This window comes from Branchiostoma floridae, chromosome 16 (genome assembly GCF_000003815.2).
Source record: "Branchiostoma floridae strain S238N-H82 chromosome 16, Bfl_VNyyK, whole genome shotgun sequence".
NCBI lineage: Eukaryota > Metazoa > Chordata > Leptocardii > Amphioxiformes > Branchiostomatidae > Branchiostoma > Branchiostoma floridae.
The window spans coordinates 7,937,223-7,956,140 of NC_049994.1; the positions used below are offsets into that span (position 1 = coordinate 7,937,223).

Sequence of the window (18,918 nt, forward strand, 5' to 3'; positions counted from 1 at the left end):
CACCGGGTCCCAGGTTGATTTTTAAAAATCTAGGTCCCCACCATGCCCCAAAATAGCTTGGGAACTGCAGGGTGTCCCACGGGGCTACGTAGGGGGCGTGCCTGGAAGGCTGTAAACTACCCAGTGGGGCCCCTTGATACAGTTGTGACCATAGCATATTATTAACGGGAATAATTTCTGTTCATGGTCCAAGGAATTAAGCCTTGGGGCAGCTTTTAGTACCTTAAATATAAATGTTAAATTAAAGCAGGAAACATCAAAGTTGCAAGCTCTTATTGATATCAGATCTTCTTGGGACACATGATTATGTTGGAACAGACATGAATTATAAAAGGGTGATTGTGTGGTTCTTTATGCTACTTTCTTCAACAACAAGACTGTCACATTGATACAACACGACACAAAACAACACGACACAGGAAGACAATGACATTAGACAAGACATGTACAGATCACAACACACAAGCGTAAGTTCTTACTCTATATTGCACTACAAAAATTAGAATCTCAGTGATTGCCTCAAGCAGGCATTTTTCTACAGGATAGCAATTACAGTACTTAAAAATCTGACGGAAAAAAATTGCACATTTTGCACACATGATGAAAAACTCTAGTTCACCTTTATCCGCATTTTGCATACCCACTGTTTTCAAAACACCAGGTGATTTATAGGCCTGGGATTGTTGAAGTTTGCAGATTGGGTTTTCAAATTGCAATACTTTCAAATTATTGCAGTTTGAAACCACCATCTGGTGACTTGATAGCCCTAAATAATATTCTTAAAAACATGAATATTGGTAACGTCACAAATAAAGGTGAACTAGAGTTACTGAGCAATAGCAACTTTCACAAATGCACCATGGATATTTTCCTGGTGAAGTAACTCAAGCCAGTCTCACCCAAAGTTTTCATTTGTACTTTAACGGTAACTGGAAATTGTCATACAGTTTAATTTTTTCTAGAAAACTACATTGTTCATTGTTTATTTCATTGTCATAGAAAAAGGAATGTGGAGGTAATGGGTAACAAATCAAGCTGTACACTCAATGATATTCACTTTATTAAGTTATTCAAGAAAGGATAATAAAGAGAATAAGACAAGGAGAAAATTACGCTAACTGTTATCATATTGATAATAACTCCTGACAAATAAAGACTTTGACCCAAACAACATTTAACTTTTAGTTTCATGATGATTCTATTTTCAGTATCTTGAAAACACAAGAACTTAGACAAAAGTCATAAAAGACTAAAGGTACTGTCCATAATAACTATTCCATTGTACATTCAGTACCAAACATACTCGGTGTAGCTTCACCCAAATGAGCACACGAGTAAAAATTTGTAAATGCCAACACCTAGTAGCAATTAATCGGGCCAACAAACTTGGGCAAATGTTAGCAGCCTGGTCACCTCTGTCGTACCATCGCCGTACGATTTCAAGCCAAGGCAATTTTTGGGACTGTCATGCAGTCATTTGTGACACCACCGAAAAGGCTGTATACGTACAATGCTAAACTTTATTGCAACACAAAGGTATACACGGATTTTTGATGACCACTGTTGCCTTTTTAAAGGTCATTGCGTTCTGAAGTGATGACGTAAAGTTGCGGAGTGACGTGATCTTGTTAACACGCAATCTTGCGGATACATAACGTCAGCAATTCGTCAAACATCCCAGGTAGATTATAGGGCCCACTGTCTCAGTTTAGTGATGGCTGGAGTGCCCTGATGTTTCTGGCCTCCTTTATACTTCTTACAAAGTAGTTCTTTTCAGTATTCTGACTTCATCCAGTGAGATGGTATGGCCCGTAGATTCAATATGGATGTCCAGAAGTCACTCTGGAGTGAGTCATTATTAATCCGAAGAAGGCAACAGTGGCCATTGGAAATTTGATCCGTGTATACCTTTGTGTTCAAAGAAAGTTACACAATACTGACACAGATGAGCTTTCATGATAATTTTTGGAAAAAGCTAGGAATCATTTTGATTATCGGTGATTGATTTTGTCCCAGCCTGCTTAAAAATCGTACGACGGCCTACGACGAACGTGACCACGCCATAAGTCGGACACATGCAGCGTCATTGCTGTCAAAAAAGCGTGTAAGCAAAAAACAGGGATCTTGGCAGCTTTGGAGAAGGTTATTGAGAGCTGGATGTTGCCAAAAGTTGGGGATCACACTTATATTACCCGGTTTGGCCGCTGCAGAATCACCTGAACTGCCAGATTTGAACAGTGAGGTTGGCCTCTGGGCTGGGGAAGGTAATGCAACAACTGTTGTACGTTTTGAGATCGCATTGAAACATCAACTGGTAGGTAGGTAAGAATTAGAAAATGTTGTTAACAACCGATGCCAATGTTTCGGCGAGGGGGAGGCAATACATTGAAGGTCTTCTATTTAGGGAGTTTTTAAAAAAAAGCAATAATTACACTAAAAAGAGAATCAGATTCCTTGTTTTGTCCTTCGTGAGAGTATAAATTTGGCAATTTCCAATATTAGAAGTTAAAGAAAACAAAGATCCTAAGCCATCGACGGATGAAAAACAACTAAAATGCACAATTTATTTACCAATTCTGTGAAATATCTTTCTAAGAATGAAATTTTGCTTTCCAGAAGAAAAAAAATTTAAATTGCCAGAAAAATGTTTTTGACAAATTGGCATCAGGAATAACTTTCATTTGTGTAATATGGGGATTTGAGGAAGTTCAGTGTACATATACAATGTACATGTGTCATCCTATTTTCATGACACAGATATTTTGTACTGGGTACCAAGTAAGGAGACAGGTGTCATATCCATTTAGTTTAAAGCCCCTGTCACACATAGCCAACCATGGCCTCCTGACCTCCTCCAAACCAAGGTCACCTATGGCTGGGAGTAATGGCTGTCAAGGTTGCCATCAGATAAATTTTGAAAAAAAAAAAATTCAAATTTGGGAAAGTCTTCTATGCTATCAAGGGAGCAATTAACTGGAGCTAGAATGTATTATGTAAAGTACCGTAATCGTACTATATTACAATTTCATGATTGTAGACAACCGAAAGCACGCTGTGCACACGTTTGTATGCATGCAGTTGCACATTGGGGTGGAGTCTAGATCAGCATGGAGTTGGCTCATTATCGCTGGGATATCGATAATTGGCCACCGGTTTGCACGGTAGAAAATAATCAGATGTTTGATTTTACGACAGTCCTGACTACTCCCAACCCAGCACTGACCTTGGTTGGGGAGTGGGGGAGCAAAGTTTTGGAGAGGTCGCTGAACGTGTGACAGGGGCTTCAGGGGTTCCTAACTAACCTGTCGACGTACCACTTCGCCTGGCCTTGGGACTGGCGGGATTGGAGGTGGAGATCCCCTTCCTATTGGCTGCTGAGATCATCTTGGCAACTTGTAGAGAGTGAAACACCGGGTCAAGTCCTCCTTCACCTGAGGTCACAAGGTCAAGTTTAAAAAGTCTGTCTTCTTTAAGCCAACAATAGGCTATTGTCACACTGTGTGCCATTTCAATAGATTTAAAATATTCTACATCGATACTTATCATTGACGTAGTGGTTACATTTAGTTGTGGTATAATGTATTGTAAAATGTAGAACTTTCTTTTACAAATGTTCATCAGTAAAACCTATAAAATGACTCAGATCAGATATAAGGTGATTCTATTTCCTTGTTTTATTTGTCTTCACTACGAGCATTAAAAAGGTCCAATTTTCTACCTGACTCAAACAGACTGTCATGTCTATAACAGAGTCATTTCAAATCAAAGATGGCTACCTTCTCAACTTTCTATCAATGTGGATAATACTGAGTGACTAGGGTGGGGACCAGTACAATCATTATGGTACTGGTACAAAATCAGTATTTTTTGCTGGACTGTTCTGAAAAAATAAAATGGAAAACTTCAGTGGACTGGATGCTGGATCAATTAGAATATGAATTTGTCTTATAGGCATGAAAGTTCATCATATTTTTTAGCTAACCTTGCTCTTTATAGCAGCCACACATGAAAGAGAAAAGAGCCAAGTGTCATAAAATGATATGTTGTACATGTTTTGAATTATGTAAAATAATGCAGGAAGAAAAAAGATGTTACAAATTTGTTACATCTCTATTTTCTTCACGAGAGGACATATTCAAGAGAAGACATAGTATTAATATTCAAACAATAAATTTCCCAACATATCACAGTGAAGAAGGAAGGGTGTGCAGATGTGAAATGCTGAATGATGGTCGATGAAAAAGTAAAAACTGACCTTCCCCCTCCCCGTCTATACTTGGGTCTGGCCATGTGCATGGAAAATGAATGAGAAGGGAAAAGGTAACTATGAAAACCACAGACATGAATGAATTGATGATGGTGATAATGATATAGAGAAGCGTGGAACCGAATTGTTTAGGCACGATACAGTTCGAAATAGACTAATTGACCTGAGTTGCACAAACTATTTCAAACTCAGATACTATCATGATAATGGTACTAGTCTAAACTAACTTACTATATAAAAACTTTAAAATATTCATGCATAACAATATTTAAAAAAAAGTCATGCTAAGCATACATGACTATGTTGGACATTCTAGAGATTTCTGACCAAAAGTGCTGAATTTTCGAAAATGATATTTCAGAAACAGTTTATGATATACAACCATTCAAAAGGAAAGACATAAGACAGACATCATGGTAATAAATTTCTATACCTGATAGTATACTAATTCACAAATGATATAAATTACAGAAAATCTAGCAATATTTGCAGGTTAACAGTTACTTTATAAGCAATAGTTATTGGCTAAAACTTGAAAAATGTCTGAACATTTCCATATTTTATCCAATTGCTTGAGTAAGTGATTGAAATTGCTTGAAACAAATTAAATAAATAAAAAGAATTACTCACTTTCTGCCAAGTTGAAGAAGGCAGGGTCCAGACAGTAGGCAAAGTTTGGAGGAAAAATGACACTTTGGCAACATTGTTCTTATTGCAATCATACCACAATCGTTATCACAATGGTGGGGAAATGTGCTAGATCACTATTTTCTCTTTTTTATCTGTTGTTCATTTGGCCATCAAATTCCAGAGCTACATTTTGAGCACTTTTCTTAGGAATGATTCTAAGAAAATCTCATTCTGTAATTAGTTATCATCAATCTGTAAAATGTCTTTGGACAATGCATATCAATTTGATAACTGCCATATAATTAATTGCATGGAAAACAAGACACTCAACTTATTTGATCAATAACATTGGAAGCCTTCCCCCACCATTGCACATTATAGACAGTCCAGTCAAAGCAGTCAAGTGCTCTTTTGAAGTGAGTGCTCATAAGGCTCCGTTCTCATTGAAAATTAATGTGGAAATGCTGTCATTTTTGGGGAATCATTGATAAAGGAATTTTCCTCAACAATCAGGTAGGTTTGACTGAAAAATGAGCTGATATGATAGCATTTCTTGTGATAGCACTGCTCTTTTCAAAACTGCACATTTCAATGACAAAGAGCCATAAGCAAGTTTCTGCATCCTCATGCAAGGGTAATACTCAGTACTACCAGGGGGTGGGTGGAGACAAGGCTCTTGTGATGAGCCTTTTTTCAGTGAGGTGCGCACAGGGGTACATGAGTGTTTCTCTATCATCTAATTGATACAATGTACATATGTACGGCCACTCCAATTCAGTTTGTTGCTTCTCAGATCTAAACATGATATGCCTAACTTGAAAAACAAAACATGATAAAACAAACCTGAGGAATAAGTTTATACTTTTTGTGCACTCAGTTTTATGGAGTGAAGACTGTCAATCATAATGTCAATCATGATTTATGTTTTGCACCTCCCTGCTATCTACTTTTATGACATAAGCTGGCTATTTTCAACAAAAATGTATGAGAAACACAGATATAAATTGGTGTGGCCTAGAAATCTAGGAAAAAGTTAGTACAATTAAAAAAACACTCCATTCATTAGATAGGGAATCTTCATGTTTATAACAAAATGCTGACAAAGGAAAGTGACCAACTAAGACAACTAAAAGAGAAAATAAAGGCCCAGCCCCTAAGGTGTAGCCAAAAACTGCTGAAGAGAAAATGGGGCCATGCAATAAAAAACTAACGACTGTTTTGTTAGACTATCAAACTATGGTGGTCTAACCATGTAATTTACATGTATATTCAATGAGTTCTACACATACTATACTATCCTATACAGGTGAAACAGGTGAGGTACACGTGTTAGAGAGTTCTAAGGAACACAGGTAGACCTGGACACCACGTAGGACAGATGGACACAAGAAGAAAACCAAGAGAGTTGGACATTTCTACAGGTGTGCATGCTGGTGTGGTCACACACAACATTCAACCACAGATAGAGGGGCGTGGTTGGTAGAAAGAGGCCTAGACTGGGGTTTTCTCATATATGAAAGTGGCATTTTATGTCTGTCTTTCTATTGCAACCGTGATGTTTTTCTGGTACTGATGTCCCCAGTATTGGCCTCCGTTGTGTTTTCTCTGAGTCTGTTCACACAGAGTGGGTACAGACATAAGAAGGGCTCAGAATTTTACCTTCTGTAAAGGAGGCAAATTACAGAGTGGTATAGGCCATTCAGGAGGGAAAAAGACATGGTTCAGAAATTACTGCATTGATTTATTGTATAATCTTCCTAATAAGTAATTATATAATGTTAAGAATCTGTGTCGCAGTCTTCAATGTGTTTGAAGAAAATGTAAGGTTTACTAACTTTTACACATTTGTAAGTGTACCGGATGATAATTGTATTATGTACATTTTGTAAAATTTTGTATCAAGCACATGCAAATCAAATAATTTTGTATGAAATAGATTTATGATGATATAGAAAAGATTGCTTAGGATAATGCTAATCATAAAATTGTGTATTTCAATAAAGCATTTAACATTTCTGTTTTTGATAGCTTCATCAATAATCTAGCTGCAGTGGAAGTATTAAGTAAAAAGTGATCTCTTCTTTTGTCAAACCCTATAACATACAAAATGTATGTAACTAATAATAGTATATAAAATGAATTCTATAGAATACTGATGCATGTATTATGATAACACTCCATATAAACCTTTAAGAGCTACTTGACACTCCATAAGAAACCTTTTAAGCTGCTTATTTTCCACATTTAGATACCACCCATGTCTAGAGTTGGAATTGTTAGAAAAGCTTCTATTGTCATCAGTTATAAGCTAGACCATAGTTTAAATTGCACATGTGTAGTGTGATGGATTATGGATACCATGAAAAGTTGAAGGCCCCTGTGACAAAGAAAACATCCAGGCATGTATCAACGATGGTCTAAACAAGAACTGTTTACAGCATAGGGGCCTTCATCTTTGACCTAGCACATGCATAGTTCAAACCATGCCCCAGCTTATACAAAATGCTGTAAGCTCTCAAATATACAATAAAGAGTAAGAAGGTAAAAGAAGCAAATGTCCGGTTCATACCTACAGAGCTTAGTGTGGTGGAGGGGGGACCATCTTTGCCGAAGGCCAGCCGTGCCTTGTAGTCGATGTCGGAGCTACTTTTTTGTCTCCGTAACCCCTTCCCTTGCCCAGGCTGGAAAACAAACAACAAAATGTAGTGACTGTTAAGCACCAGTCAATTGACCTCTTTCCAGTTACAGCGGCCATGTTGAATTTCCTAGGGCATACTCATGTCTGCAATACCTGCTACATTGGAGAATGCCCAACTGCAGCCTCGTTTTGGTGCATGACTCTGGGAAATCCAACATGGCCTCCATAACTGGAAAGAGATCTATTCCAATCTTCTGCGTACTGCAATAGGGTATGATAGGGTTTTGGGCCATGTTGATCTAAATCACATCATCACATCCTGGGTGGGAGAAGGGGGAGCAACTTTTGAAGGAAGTATTGTAGTTGTTCATGTCCATACAGTTACAGCTATAACTCACAAACCCTTTGATGCATTTTTATGTGGTGACGCATTTTGTCTGCTAGTATACTATTATACGCTAGATGATGCACATTGTGGCTTTCTTACAAAGTAGAAGTTTTTATATGATATGTTACAGTCACTGTATATTTAAGAAAACACCCCTATCTTCTTGGAATTGTGGAACCGGTCATTAATGTCATTGCCTTTTGTGGGCATTTCTATCCATGTTTTTCTCCAAGCAGATGTTGTGTTATGTGCTCAACTTGCTTTAATGTCCTTTATCTATCGGTGTTGTCAAGAAATTGTAATAGCAGCAATGTCAATGTCCAATGAAGTATTCGAATTCTTGACAGTGGTGCAAGTAATGTGTGTTTGCATCATTTGATTGAAGTCGAAGTCGGGATATACTGTAAAATATACTGTCGGGATATACTGTAAAATATAGGCCGGTACGCAATATCTATATGGTCCAGTATTCCAGCTCAGGTATGACATGATAATGTCTATTTCATATTGCGCATGCTGCCCCATCTTATTTCATGGTCCTTTACGGCGCAGTATGTCACAAACGTGAACATGAAAATTTCATAAGGTATGAAGAAGCATTTGGCCTATCGTGTGAGAACTCAGGAGGGACAGTTTTATTTCGTACCCATCCTCAGGGACACATGGGGCAATGCACTTCAGGTCTCACACTAAGAGCAGCTTAAAAGATACTGTGAATTGGTTTACTTCTGGAGAGATTTTGTGGTAGAAGTGGAATGGGCATTTTTGAAGTGTTTAAAGTTTGTTGTTTTAAAAAATCCTGTAGCAAAGTTTCAATACATCTGAAATACATAGATAATTTGAGTTGTCATGGATTCACCATGGAAAGGTCATTGCGAAAACTGCAAAGACATTCCAAGATTTGAAGTGCATTTCTAATGAGAACATTAAAGGAGATGTTAAAGTGTTGAGTACTGAATAAGATTTTTTTTTCCATTTTCTTGGTTTGAAGATGATTTTTGCAAAGAAACTTCTGTAACTGTATAGAAAGGCTAAATGCTCTGAATATCTATATATGTGTGACCCCAGGGCTTAAAAACGGAGATGGGTGCCGGGCCTACGCATCACAATGTGATGCATGGCAACTTTAGTTTAGCTTTAGCTATGAATATCCCTTCTCAATGGCAGAATAGCACTTATTTCAGCACCAAGGACAGGACAGGTTTAACCTTCAGTGTGCTTAGTAGCTACAAATGGAACCAAATATTTATTGGCTATGGATCTAGGCAGAAAAAAATCGGATACCAGTATCTTTCAACGATTGTGTATTCCATAAAAGGCATCTAACGTTATAGTTTGTAAATATGAACCAAACCGGACAAGATACACATACGAGGGGACGAGGCCTGAGAGACGCCCATCTTTCATAGAATGGCGGGAGAACCATGACGGCTTATAAATAGTGATGCCAACCACTGGTCAGGATTGGTTTATGGACCAATGAATGATTTGTCACAATGGTGATTCCATTTTTCCACTTTTCGCAGTGCCCTGATCATGCATTTGCAATACACACCACAAAACAGATTTAGCGTTCCACCGTTGTTTCAACTTTAAAACACTACTCTTTCCACTCCGATATTGAGGGGAAGTTCAACCAAAATAAAGTTAAGTAAGTCCTATACTACTAGACCTCAACCAAATTACAAGTTAACTCCAGTGAGAATGAATGAATCGAAATAATAGTTACTAGCCATTTCTAGCAACTATAATTCACTCATATATAACAGCATCTGAAATATGACAGCATGATATGAAAGTAGGCCATGGTTTCATCACTTAATGTGATAAATGATGATATGTGACGATATGGTTTATATAACAAAAATGCCATGAAGGTGACATGTGCAATCATAAATACCAACTTGAGCAATGGTAAGCTGTAGCCTGGTATCCTTCCAAATATTCTACCTTTGGTTTGTTCCAATGGTTGCTTCTCTTTTTCTTTTTTATTATTTGGCAGGCCAACTACTCTCTAATCGCTGGTACTGAATTGCAAGGAGCTTACAGTAAATAGGCGTGAATCATAAGGTGTGGAGCAGCTGCTACACAGTGCTAACTCAGGTGACCTCAATACACAAAAACCCAAGGTGTGGCAGTATGACAGAAAGTTTTGAACTAATGACACTGGGAGGACCCAAACTCTTTTCGGTGACTGTGGTGGGTTCATGAACATGCTTGAAGTGTGGAACCTCCATTTAGCGCCTTATCCGAGGGACAGTTCTAACCAAAGCTTGGTTCTTCATTCCACTTGGGTGAAGCGAGGAAAGTCATGCACGGTGCAATTTCCAAGGGCACAAAATTTGTGGCACATCAACGGATCAGAGCCCCACAACAGTTCTCTGCAGCCTGTCAACTGTCCTTATCAAAACATTTGGTCCAAACATCTTACAGTATTTTAGGAATTTATTTTAAGTCTTTTGCAGAAGCTGTGTAACATGAGTCAAACCTCCCGATGCCTAAATTCAAACCCAGTTGCCATTCTGTTACAAGGAAACTGCCATGCCATGACAAGGAAACTGTAAATTATAAATCCCTCCTATGTAGCAATCTTATATAAAAAGTTCTAAAAGCCAATTGTTTCTAAATCCATCTAAACATGATTTACATATTAGTGACATCTGCATGCCTCCCGAGTTAGTGACTTTGACATGTTCACCCAGTTTTCCAGTTAGATGTGCTTGTGTCCAATTATTCTGTCAGTTCATTTTAGTGACGCTGAAGAAGACGGATGGATGTAACTTGAAATGTTCGGAGGTAAATTTCCGCAGTTGTGGAGATTGAATTGCTTTTAAATTTGTTGACCTGAATGTCTAACCATCGTAAACAAACTGTTGGGATGCCGGACTGTTCTGAGTAGATGCAATCAAAGGAGCAAACCTGGGCTAGAAGAGTACGGATACCAGGCTACAGGGTTGTAGCCAGCCAGAAATCATTTTCCGTCCCCTCGATTTGAATGGCTTTGGCGCAGCATGTGCCCAAGGAAAATTTTGAAATTTAGACCCTCTGAAATGCCATTTCCTGCATTTTGAGGATTAAATTTTGCTCACAGCGGACGGAATGGGGAAAAAAAATTTCCGTCCACAGCTGCAAAATTCCTTCAAAGGATTGAAGGACCGGTGTTAGCTACAACCCTGCCAGGCTAGTAGAACGGATACCAGGCTAGTGTAAAAAGATGATAGGATGATGACATGTGAATACCATACCTCATGGTCAGCTGGTGACGGAGGCTGTAGACATGAGAAGAGAGCCATGAGAGGAAAGCAAGTAGAGTATTTGAAGAATCAGGGTTGTCAACAAGCTTTCAAAAACGTTTAAAAATGTCCTACAACTTTTGGTGTATAGGGACAGTGCCCATTTCTGTTTTTATAGTCCATGGGCCACACAGACCCCTATAGTAGGGGGATAAATAGTTTTCCTGTAGTCCATTGGTACAAGAGTGTGTTAAACTCTCACACCCATTCTAATGAAATGCCAATTGCTAAGCAGAGAAAGTAGTATGTGCTATTTTTCAAGTCTAACCTTCAAATTCCAACCTTCCGAATGCAAGTTGAGTTAGTCGAAAATCTTTCAACTTTATACAGGGGTTGATTGGACCAAGAAAATACATGTACATTGTATACATGGTACGAAATAAGCTATTAATTTTGGTTACAATATTTCAGTTCTCAATATTTTCAGCCAATAAAGGATTGTTAATGATAGTGTTGAGGAAAGCTAATGATACTACATTAGCCATTATGAAATTTGAAGTACAGCTGAATCCAATGACAGTTGACAACCCTGATTGGTGTAAAAAGTCAGGAAATGTGTGAAAAAATAAGGGGCAAAAAATGCAATACAATGTGATGCAATAAAGATTCTGATGTGTGAACACAGTAGTAAATGGTGCATAGAAAGATGAACAGCATTGCTCTTACCCAGCCCTTAGTTTTCTACAACATTGGTCAAGCCCATATTGAGCCATGCACACCAATATAATTGCTTGTTTCTCAGACAGCTTTCTGTAAAATCTCAGCTTAAGGACATCCTGAATACAGAAGGCTGGGCTGGACTTAATTGATTGACCCATCCCTCCAGCCTTCAATGGAAGTTTGCTTGTTGGGTTTGACATAGATTTTGTCTGGTTTGTCCAAAAATTCTGAAATTTATGACATGAAATATGTTTTTTTCAAGTATGAAACAACAAAGCCAAAGCTAACAACAAAAATGAACAAACCTGCTTGTAAATTTCCAGTTGAATAGAATTTTGCACTTTTTGTTGCAATGCCTCAGCCATTAAACATGGTCAATGCAATGGATAAAATTTCTTCCCAACAATGAGTGGAGCAGACCAAAATCTTAAGCTAAACACAGCTGTTTGTGAATCAAAAGTTTAAATTAGTGTGGCCTTATAAGGCAACATTCCAAGACTCATAACACCTTGGAAGCAGATGACAGCTCTAGCTCCCTGGCAATAAAACCTTCAGATCAAATACAAAGCAGCCAGCCAAAACTAATTGATTGATAGACTCGGACAGACAAGAATGGTTAAGTGACCTATTTTCTGTCCCCTTTTGATCTCGTAGAACCTTTCTTTTTTTAAAAATAGATCCCTATTGACGTACACCACTTTCTGACTTCCCGTATAGAATAGAAGTCTCTGATGCTTCTGAAATTCTATGTATTCTAGGGCTGTGTTTATATGAATGTAAATTATGTGAATCTGTGATTTCTTTTAAGATGTGTAACTAAACAGTTGTAATGAAACAAGAGGAGCTGTTCTTTGATGTGTATGTACGTTTACGACCGTTCATCTTCTGACAGTAACAAATGGCAGAGACTACGATTACATAATGACAGGGAGACTATCGCAATCTGGCTTGTCTCATGCAGAACAGATAACACCCAATAGGGCCTCACGTTCAAGTTACCAACAAGAACCAAATATCTCCTTCAAAATTACAACAAAAATCTGTCTAAACGTAACAAGGAAGAATGTTCAAATGTACAATTTACAGTGAATACTAAGTATTATTGTTTTCAGTAGTTCATTTATGGTGAAATATTATAGGTTGTTTAATGTCTTTTTAAAAAATGTCAGAATGTAGGCTAAATCATCTCCATAGCCATTTTACCATTACGCTTATTGTTGGTGATAAATTTCCATACGAATTGCAAAAATTTCAGAATACAAAATGCATTCACCAACAACTCAGCATTTGCACCCGAAATCTCCGTGCTGCACTAAGTGGATTTAATGCCCCGGGTAGATAATGTAATCTGTGCTGGCAATGCCCTAGAGGGCGTGTACTTGGCTTATGATTTTGGTGTTAATCCGCCTGTGAAAGGCAATATCAAGTGCAGATTAGGGAATGATGCCCTGATGAGGACACGTAGGGAGGATTTTGGGTCATATAAAATCCTCTCACAGGAAAAACCATTAGAGAAGCTATTTGAATAGAAAGTATGAATGATTTCGGGCCCCTTGCATAAACAATCTTGTTGCAGAATCTCCAAACTGCAAGTTAATTTGAGGCAAAATTCCTCTACAAGATTCAAACTCAAACAGTATTCATACCACGTTGATGTTATATATGGCAAGTGTATTATTCATACATACACTATTGTTTGGAGATGATGTTGTAGATGAAGATGTGAATATCATACGGATAGTTTAGATTTTTCAGCAGATTCCCTGTGTTAGTGATACACTACACATCTGCCTGCAAAATCATCGTCAGGCGGTGTAATGGAGGAATTTCTATGTGATTGCTGTTGCAAATGGATGTTCAAAGATATGCAAATGCATGAGAGAGAAAACACAGGCCGTCTTACCGCTTGTCCGGTACACGAGGGGACGCTGTCTTGACATTTGTGGTGCACGTTCATCCTGCAGTTTTTACATCGGACGCCTTGTTTCATAATTCCTGCATGTCGGAGGTGAGAGAAGGGAGAGACGAGCTGTCAGTCAGGGAAACATGACGACAGTTGATGGTACAATGGGGAGCGGAGGAGTGATACAATCAATTGTCAGGCCGCATTATATAGCGCTTTCCCCCCACAGGTACGTGGGCTGAATCTCAAGTGGGGCGGACCGCAGAGCTAACTCAATATGCGACCCGCAACGCAAACCTGCACTCACCAATCCTATGAATTATATAACACGCAGCAGTGATGAAAAAAATGGTCACAGATGTAGATATAAAATTCTATCCCAAAATACCTCGCAATCAACATGACGTTTCGAATCAGACAACAATACCGCATAAACAAAAGCTCAGGTGTGGGTTCAGCACAAGAATAAAAAACGCTACCGTCCACAAATTCCTGAATATAATGGAGCAATGACTAAAATCAAGGTGGCGCGTCATTAATTATACATTCGGAATTGTCCAACCCTGTCAGCGGCACAATGGAATAAGAAATCTCCCCGCAGTCAATTTTACTATTACAGCGGGGCAAAGCTAGATCTAATTGTCCCAAAGGAGGCATCATGGCACAAAAGGTGTGAAATATCTTTTATTTGAATTACCATGCATGGCACCAAATAGGGAAGGATACAAAAAAATGTAATTGAAGGTATCGTTGGAGAGATCTATTGCAATTTTGTGTGACACCATTTCAACCTACATCATTTATTTTTAAAATGATAGAAATAAGGTCATGATTTCTAACCTAGCCTCAAAATTAAATCAATTTCTTGATATACCTTCATATGACAATTCATACACAAACAAAAACATAGAAATAGTACCACTATGTGCACACAATTTTTGGGGTCAAAAGATGAATTTTTGTGGGCTACACATATTTGAGTTGCTAGAGATCTGGAACGCTATGGTGAAAATTGGGTATTGGATTTTGGATATCGGATTCAGAGCCTTTGGACTGAAGTTAATCGCTGATAAGTCATGTGAATTCTTGATGATGTGAATAGATTTATCCCTTTTTGTTCACAGTTATGTGGATTTTCATTTTTTGTGAATCAAGGTAAATGGGAAATTTCTGATAATATTTCTTTTAGAATTATTGAACTACAGGAGCTGAATTTTTTCCCCTTTTAATTGTTGCAAAAGATTTGAAGCTACATAATCTTAATTTTTGTAATATGTAATATATAATATTTTATACTGATATACTGCTGTAAATTCCGTAGACTTATCAATGGGCTATTTTGGAGCATTTTGTCACAATTTTTCGAGGCAACAGATGAAACATATATTTTCAGATGCACATTGGCAACAGAGACTGTATGCTGCATATGCCCTAGAACTTTCCCTTAGAAACTGTGCTGCAGTGATTGCAAAATCAATACTTGGCTTTCAAACGGCAAGTAGGGTACGTGATACACAACCTAATGGTACCAGGATGTACTTATGCACCTTCCAATAGGACATGACCTGCACTAGGCACGGGGAAAGGTAGTGCAGTGATGTACCGGCACAAAATCTTTTTTTTTTCAGACCAGTCCAGAAAAATTGGACCTTAAAAAAATCAGTGTACCTGATGTTGGACTGATATACAACTGTCTGCATTGATAAAGCTGCCACCCTATATCTACTTGGTTTTTGACAGAAAATCAGAAGCAAAAACAATATGCTTTTCGAACTTAGGGGAAAAAATAGTATATGTGTAATATTTAAAGAGTCATAAACAAATTTGCCCTCTCACCATTACATAAGATCTTATATAAGATGCTACAAACATTTTCTACTTCATTGTCCTCCCGATAATGATCTACAAACTCAGTCACACAGGTGTTCCTACATTTGTATTGTTTGGTGTCTATAATGCAGGTGCTTGTAAATGATATTTTGTATATTGATCTATATGTCCACCCTGTTTCTAATATTGCACTTCTGTCAAAACAGATTATAGCACCTCACTACCTAACTACCCTACATTGATAATAATATATGTCAGAAAACCAAGGAAAGAAATTGGTGTGCATAAAGACAAATCAAAAACGTTCTTTCATTGTTTCTTTCCTTGTTTTTCTGACATTCTAAGTTCACATTATCAAAAGCAGATGGCAGGGATGAAAATGACTGTATCAACTCCATAAAACTGAGTGACCAACCTGATCTTAGGCTTTTTTTTCATTATTTTATTTTCCAGCATATTTCTAATAATTCTAAGAAAAAAATCTGTGAACCAACAAATCGAAATTGGTGCAATATTATGTTAGAAAAAGTTATGTGAAAAAGTCCCAATCCTTCTGATCGACAAAACAAGTAGTACATAGGGAACTGTCTAATTTTTGATAATGGAATAAAACCCTTTATAAATTCTTTGCATATCAGAGACAGTAGCAAATGTCAAAGAACATGACTTGGAGCTTTTATCATAGCTGCTCCAAAGGCACTTACTCTCCTGTTATCTGACTCACTTCATTATGGGTTATCACTGTTGTAAATCTACTTCCAACATGGTTGGGTGTCAAGTCATGACCATATATGGTACTGACAGTTGATGTGGGTGACGTAAAAGAAAAAAAAAATGATAAAGTTAGTCTCATAAGCTTCTTTGAGGCCACAAAGGCAGTGGGTTGAGCTTAAGTCACTGTATTGGAAGGTAGGAGCACAAACCTATCCTGTTACATACATTTTACCTCCCCAACTGAAGTCAGGTACCAATTTTACACCTGGGTGGAGTGAGGAAAGTCCTGTAAAATGCCTATAGCAAATACAGAAAATCTGGCCAGAAATTCCAGGAATTGAACCCAAGACCTCTCAATCTTATGCCACTTGGCCATCTGAAGCCATTATAGTAGAAAGTGTTTCCTTTTCCTGGCTTCCTGTTGTTGCTGCCTTTTGACAGAATATTTAAAAGTTCAGCACCAAGGACATGTCAATACATTTTCCTGTAGACTGTTTCCATTCATTATAAATTAATTATACTTTCCATTCATATGAGTCTCTACTACAGCCCTTTTTATTTCTTTTGCTTCTGTCTGTTTACTTTTGTTGACTCTATGGTTTATCAGGCTAGAATATACTGTAAATTCCTTTTTTTTTACTCAATTTCCTGGCGGAAAGGAGGTTTTCCCTGTTTTTCTAAGATTACGTTTGAAACAATTCCATGGCAATACATAGGAAATACCAGATATGAGATTAGAATTGTAAAAAATAACCACTGTGAACATTTGAAGATTAACAGTCAGGGCTTGAAATACTACCTGCATATGCAGGTTAGTGCAGGTAAAATTGGAGCTGTGCAGGTATTTCTGGTGTCTACCTGCATCTAACCTGCACTGGTCCATGTACTGGGTTTCATACATAAATGTCATATGATATAAGTGTATGTGGATTGTTATTAGCTGCATTGACTGTTAACACCTATAAAATAAAAATAGCAATGGTTCCTGAAAAATTTTAGTATGGTCAAAACTTAAATTCAGAGTGGTGCAGGTAAAATTTGTCTGGTGCAGGTAATTTTCAATGTTACCTGCACCAGTGGAGGTATGCAGAAAAAAGTATTTCGAGCCCTGACAGTACACAATCTTTCCTTCAGATGATGTCTGCAAATCAACTTAAAATTGACTTACCTCTGAGTAATTCCTTGCACTGGTCACAAAACGTGGGCTTCTTGTAGGTGTATTCCTGAAACTGATGCGCCCGTCCAATGTTATCGATGTTGAACTGTTGTCTGGAGGAGTGACGCGGTAGCGGGGAGTGTGGCGGTCCCTGGTGATCGTAACTCCTGGGGTTATCCCCGCCGCGGTAATGGTGATCCCTCCTGGGGTGGTCGATCTGATCGTGGCTACTCAGCTGCTGGTGGCTGCTGTACTGTCGTTGATGCGATCTCGGGGAATGCGGGGCGCGGTTTTGCATCTGCGGAGAGTGCCCCATGTCCCTGTCCCTGTCGCGTTCCCTACTGTTTCCGTGTGCATAGTCTTGCTGGTCGCGGTGGGAGTATTCCGGGGGCTCGCGTGGTTCTCGCGAGCCGCGGGAGGGATGGTCGCGGTCGTGGTGGGACCTCCTCTTGCGCCTGTGGTTGTAGTGGTCGTCCTCTGGGTTGGGTCCACCAAAGATCGGGGAAAACAGTTTCATCTGATGGAAACGGAAAGGAAATATCGGATATTACAAACTGGGTAGGACATTGACCTTAAGCTATCTATTTGGGAGAAAATCTAAATTGGTTATTGGATAAGACAGCAGGGGGAAGGTCAAAGATGCAGCTTATCAGGATTGTACAATGTGCTTATTTCATACAGCAATAAATGTATAATTCTCTATATGGCACTTTTCACTGATAGTGGCTGATGCTTTTTGCTTCCAAATTATTTCAGTACAATGATGAAAAATGTATATCATTCCTCTAATCTTGTTATGTCCAGTTTTTAACTTTTCTTTGCCGCCTAACCCCAAAACCCAAACAGCTACATGTCCCTTTACAAGCTGAAACCTCTATGTATGTAGGATTTCTTTGCATTTTCAATGCTGAAATCACAAATTATTTATCTATCCTCTAGCCCTAAATAGTTCTTTGCCAGTACTTAGCAGCTTTTTGAGTACCACTTATCTGACTCGCAAGTGTATTACGTCCTCAGACACTTCAGCTAATGTAGTGTGTAATGTATTACAGACTTTGCACCAGCCTTCACCACCTTTGCCCTACATAGCAATTGCTGAGCAATGGTACAGAATCCAAAATTGGATCTATATGACCCATAATTTCATAACTGGAAAATAATGTAAAAGTATGGTTTCAAATAGGTAACAAATTGTATCAAAAAATTATCCTTATTTCAATACATTTCTTCAGGTGGTCTGTAAAATCTTCCATTGCTCAGTGGTAGCAGCTTTTAGTGGAAAGTGGGAGTTAACTGTGTAAGGGATAGTCTCAGATATTCAATTGTTGCTTCAAAAGGAACCTATTTTGGTATTATCAAAGAAGGTAACACTTTGATAGTTCCAAAGATTGACAATAATTCTGCAATTGAATACATCAAAAGACAAAAAATGTCTAAAC

The 18,918-nt window shown here is 38.2% G+C and overlaps 1 protein-coding gene across 12 annotated transcripts in view; it reads right to left on the bottom strand.

Annotated features, from left to right (window-relative positions):
- Nucleotides 1–18,918, bottom strand: part of LOC118403213 (intersectin-1-like) — a 90,166-nt gene that overhangs the window by 9,763 nt on the left and 61,485 nt on the right. For 3 of the 12 annotated variants that reach the window (XM_035801799.1, XM_035801804.1, XM_035801801.1), the window contains exons 12-19: nucleotides 17,492–17,996; nucleotides 13,780–13,871; nucleotides 11,169–11,192; nucleotides 7,467–7,578; nucleotides 4,898–4,900; nucleotides 4,256–4,282; nucleotides 3,983–3,988; nucleotides 3,303–3,431 (exon numbers count right to left, since the gene is read on the bottom strand). In XM_035801799.1, coding sequence (XP_035657692.1) covers nucleotides 3,303–3,431; nucleotides 3,983–3,988; nucleotides 4,256–4,282; nucleotides 4,898–4,900; nucleotides 7,467–7,578; nucleotides 11,169–11,192; nucleotides 13,780–13,871; nucleotides 17,492–17,996 — 898 coding nt within the window. Of the gene's footprint in view, nucleotides 1–2,192; nucleotides 2,256–3,302; nucleotides 3,432–3,982; nucleotides 3,989–4,255; nucleotides 4,283–4,897; nucleotides 4,901–7,466; nucleotides 7,579–11,168; nucleotides 11,193–13,779; nucleotides 13,872–17,491; nucleotides 17,997–18,918 lie in introns of all 12 variants that reach the window. The other 9 variants (XM_035801807.1, XM_035801802.1, XM_035801803.1 and 6 more) reach the window with 6 other exon arrangements.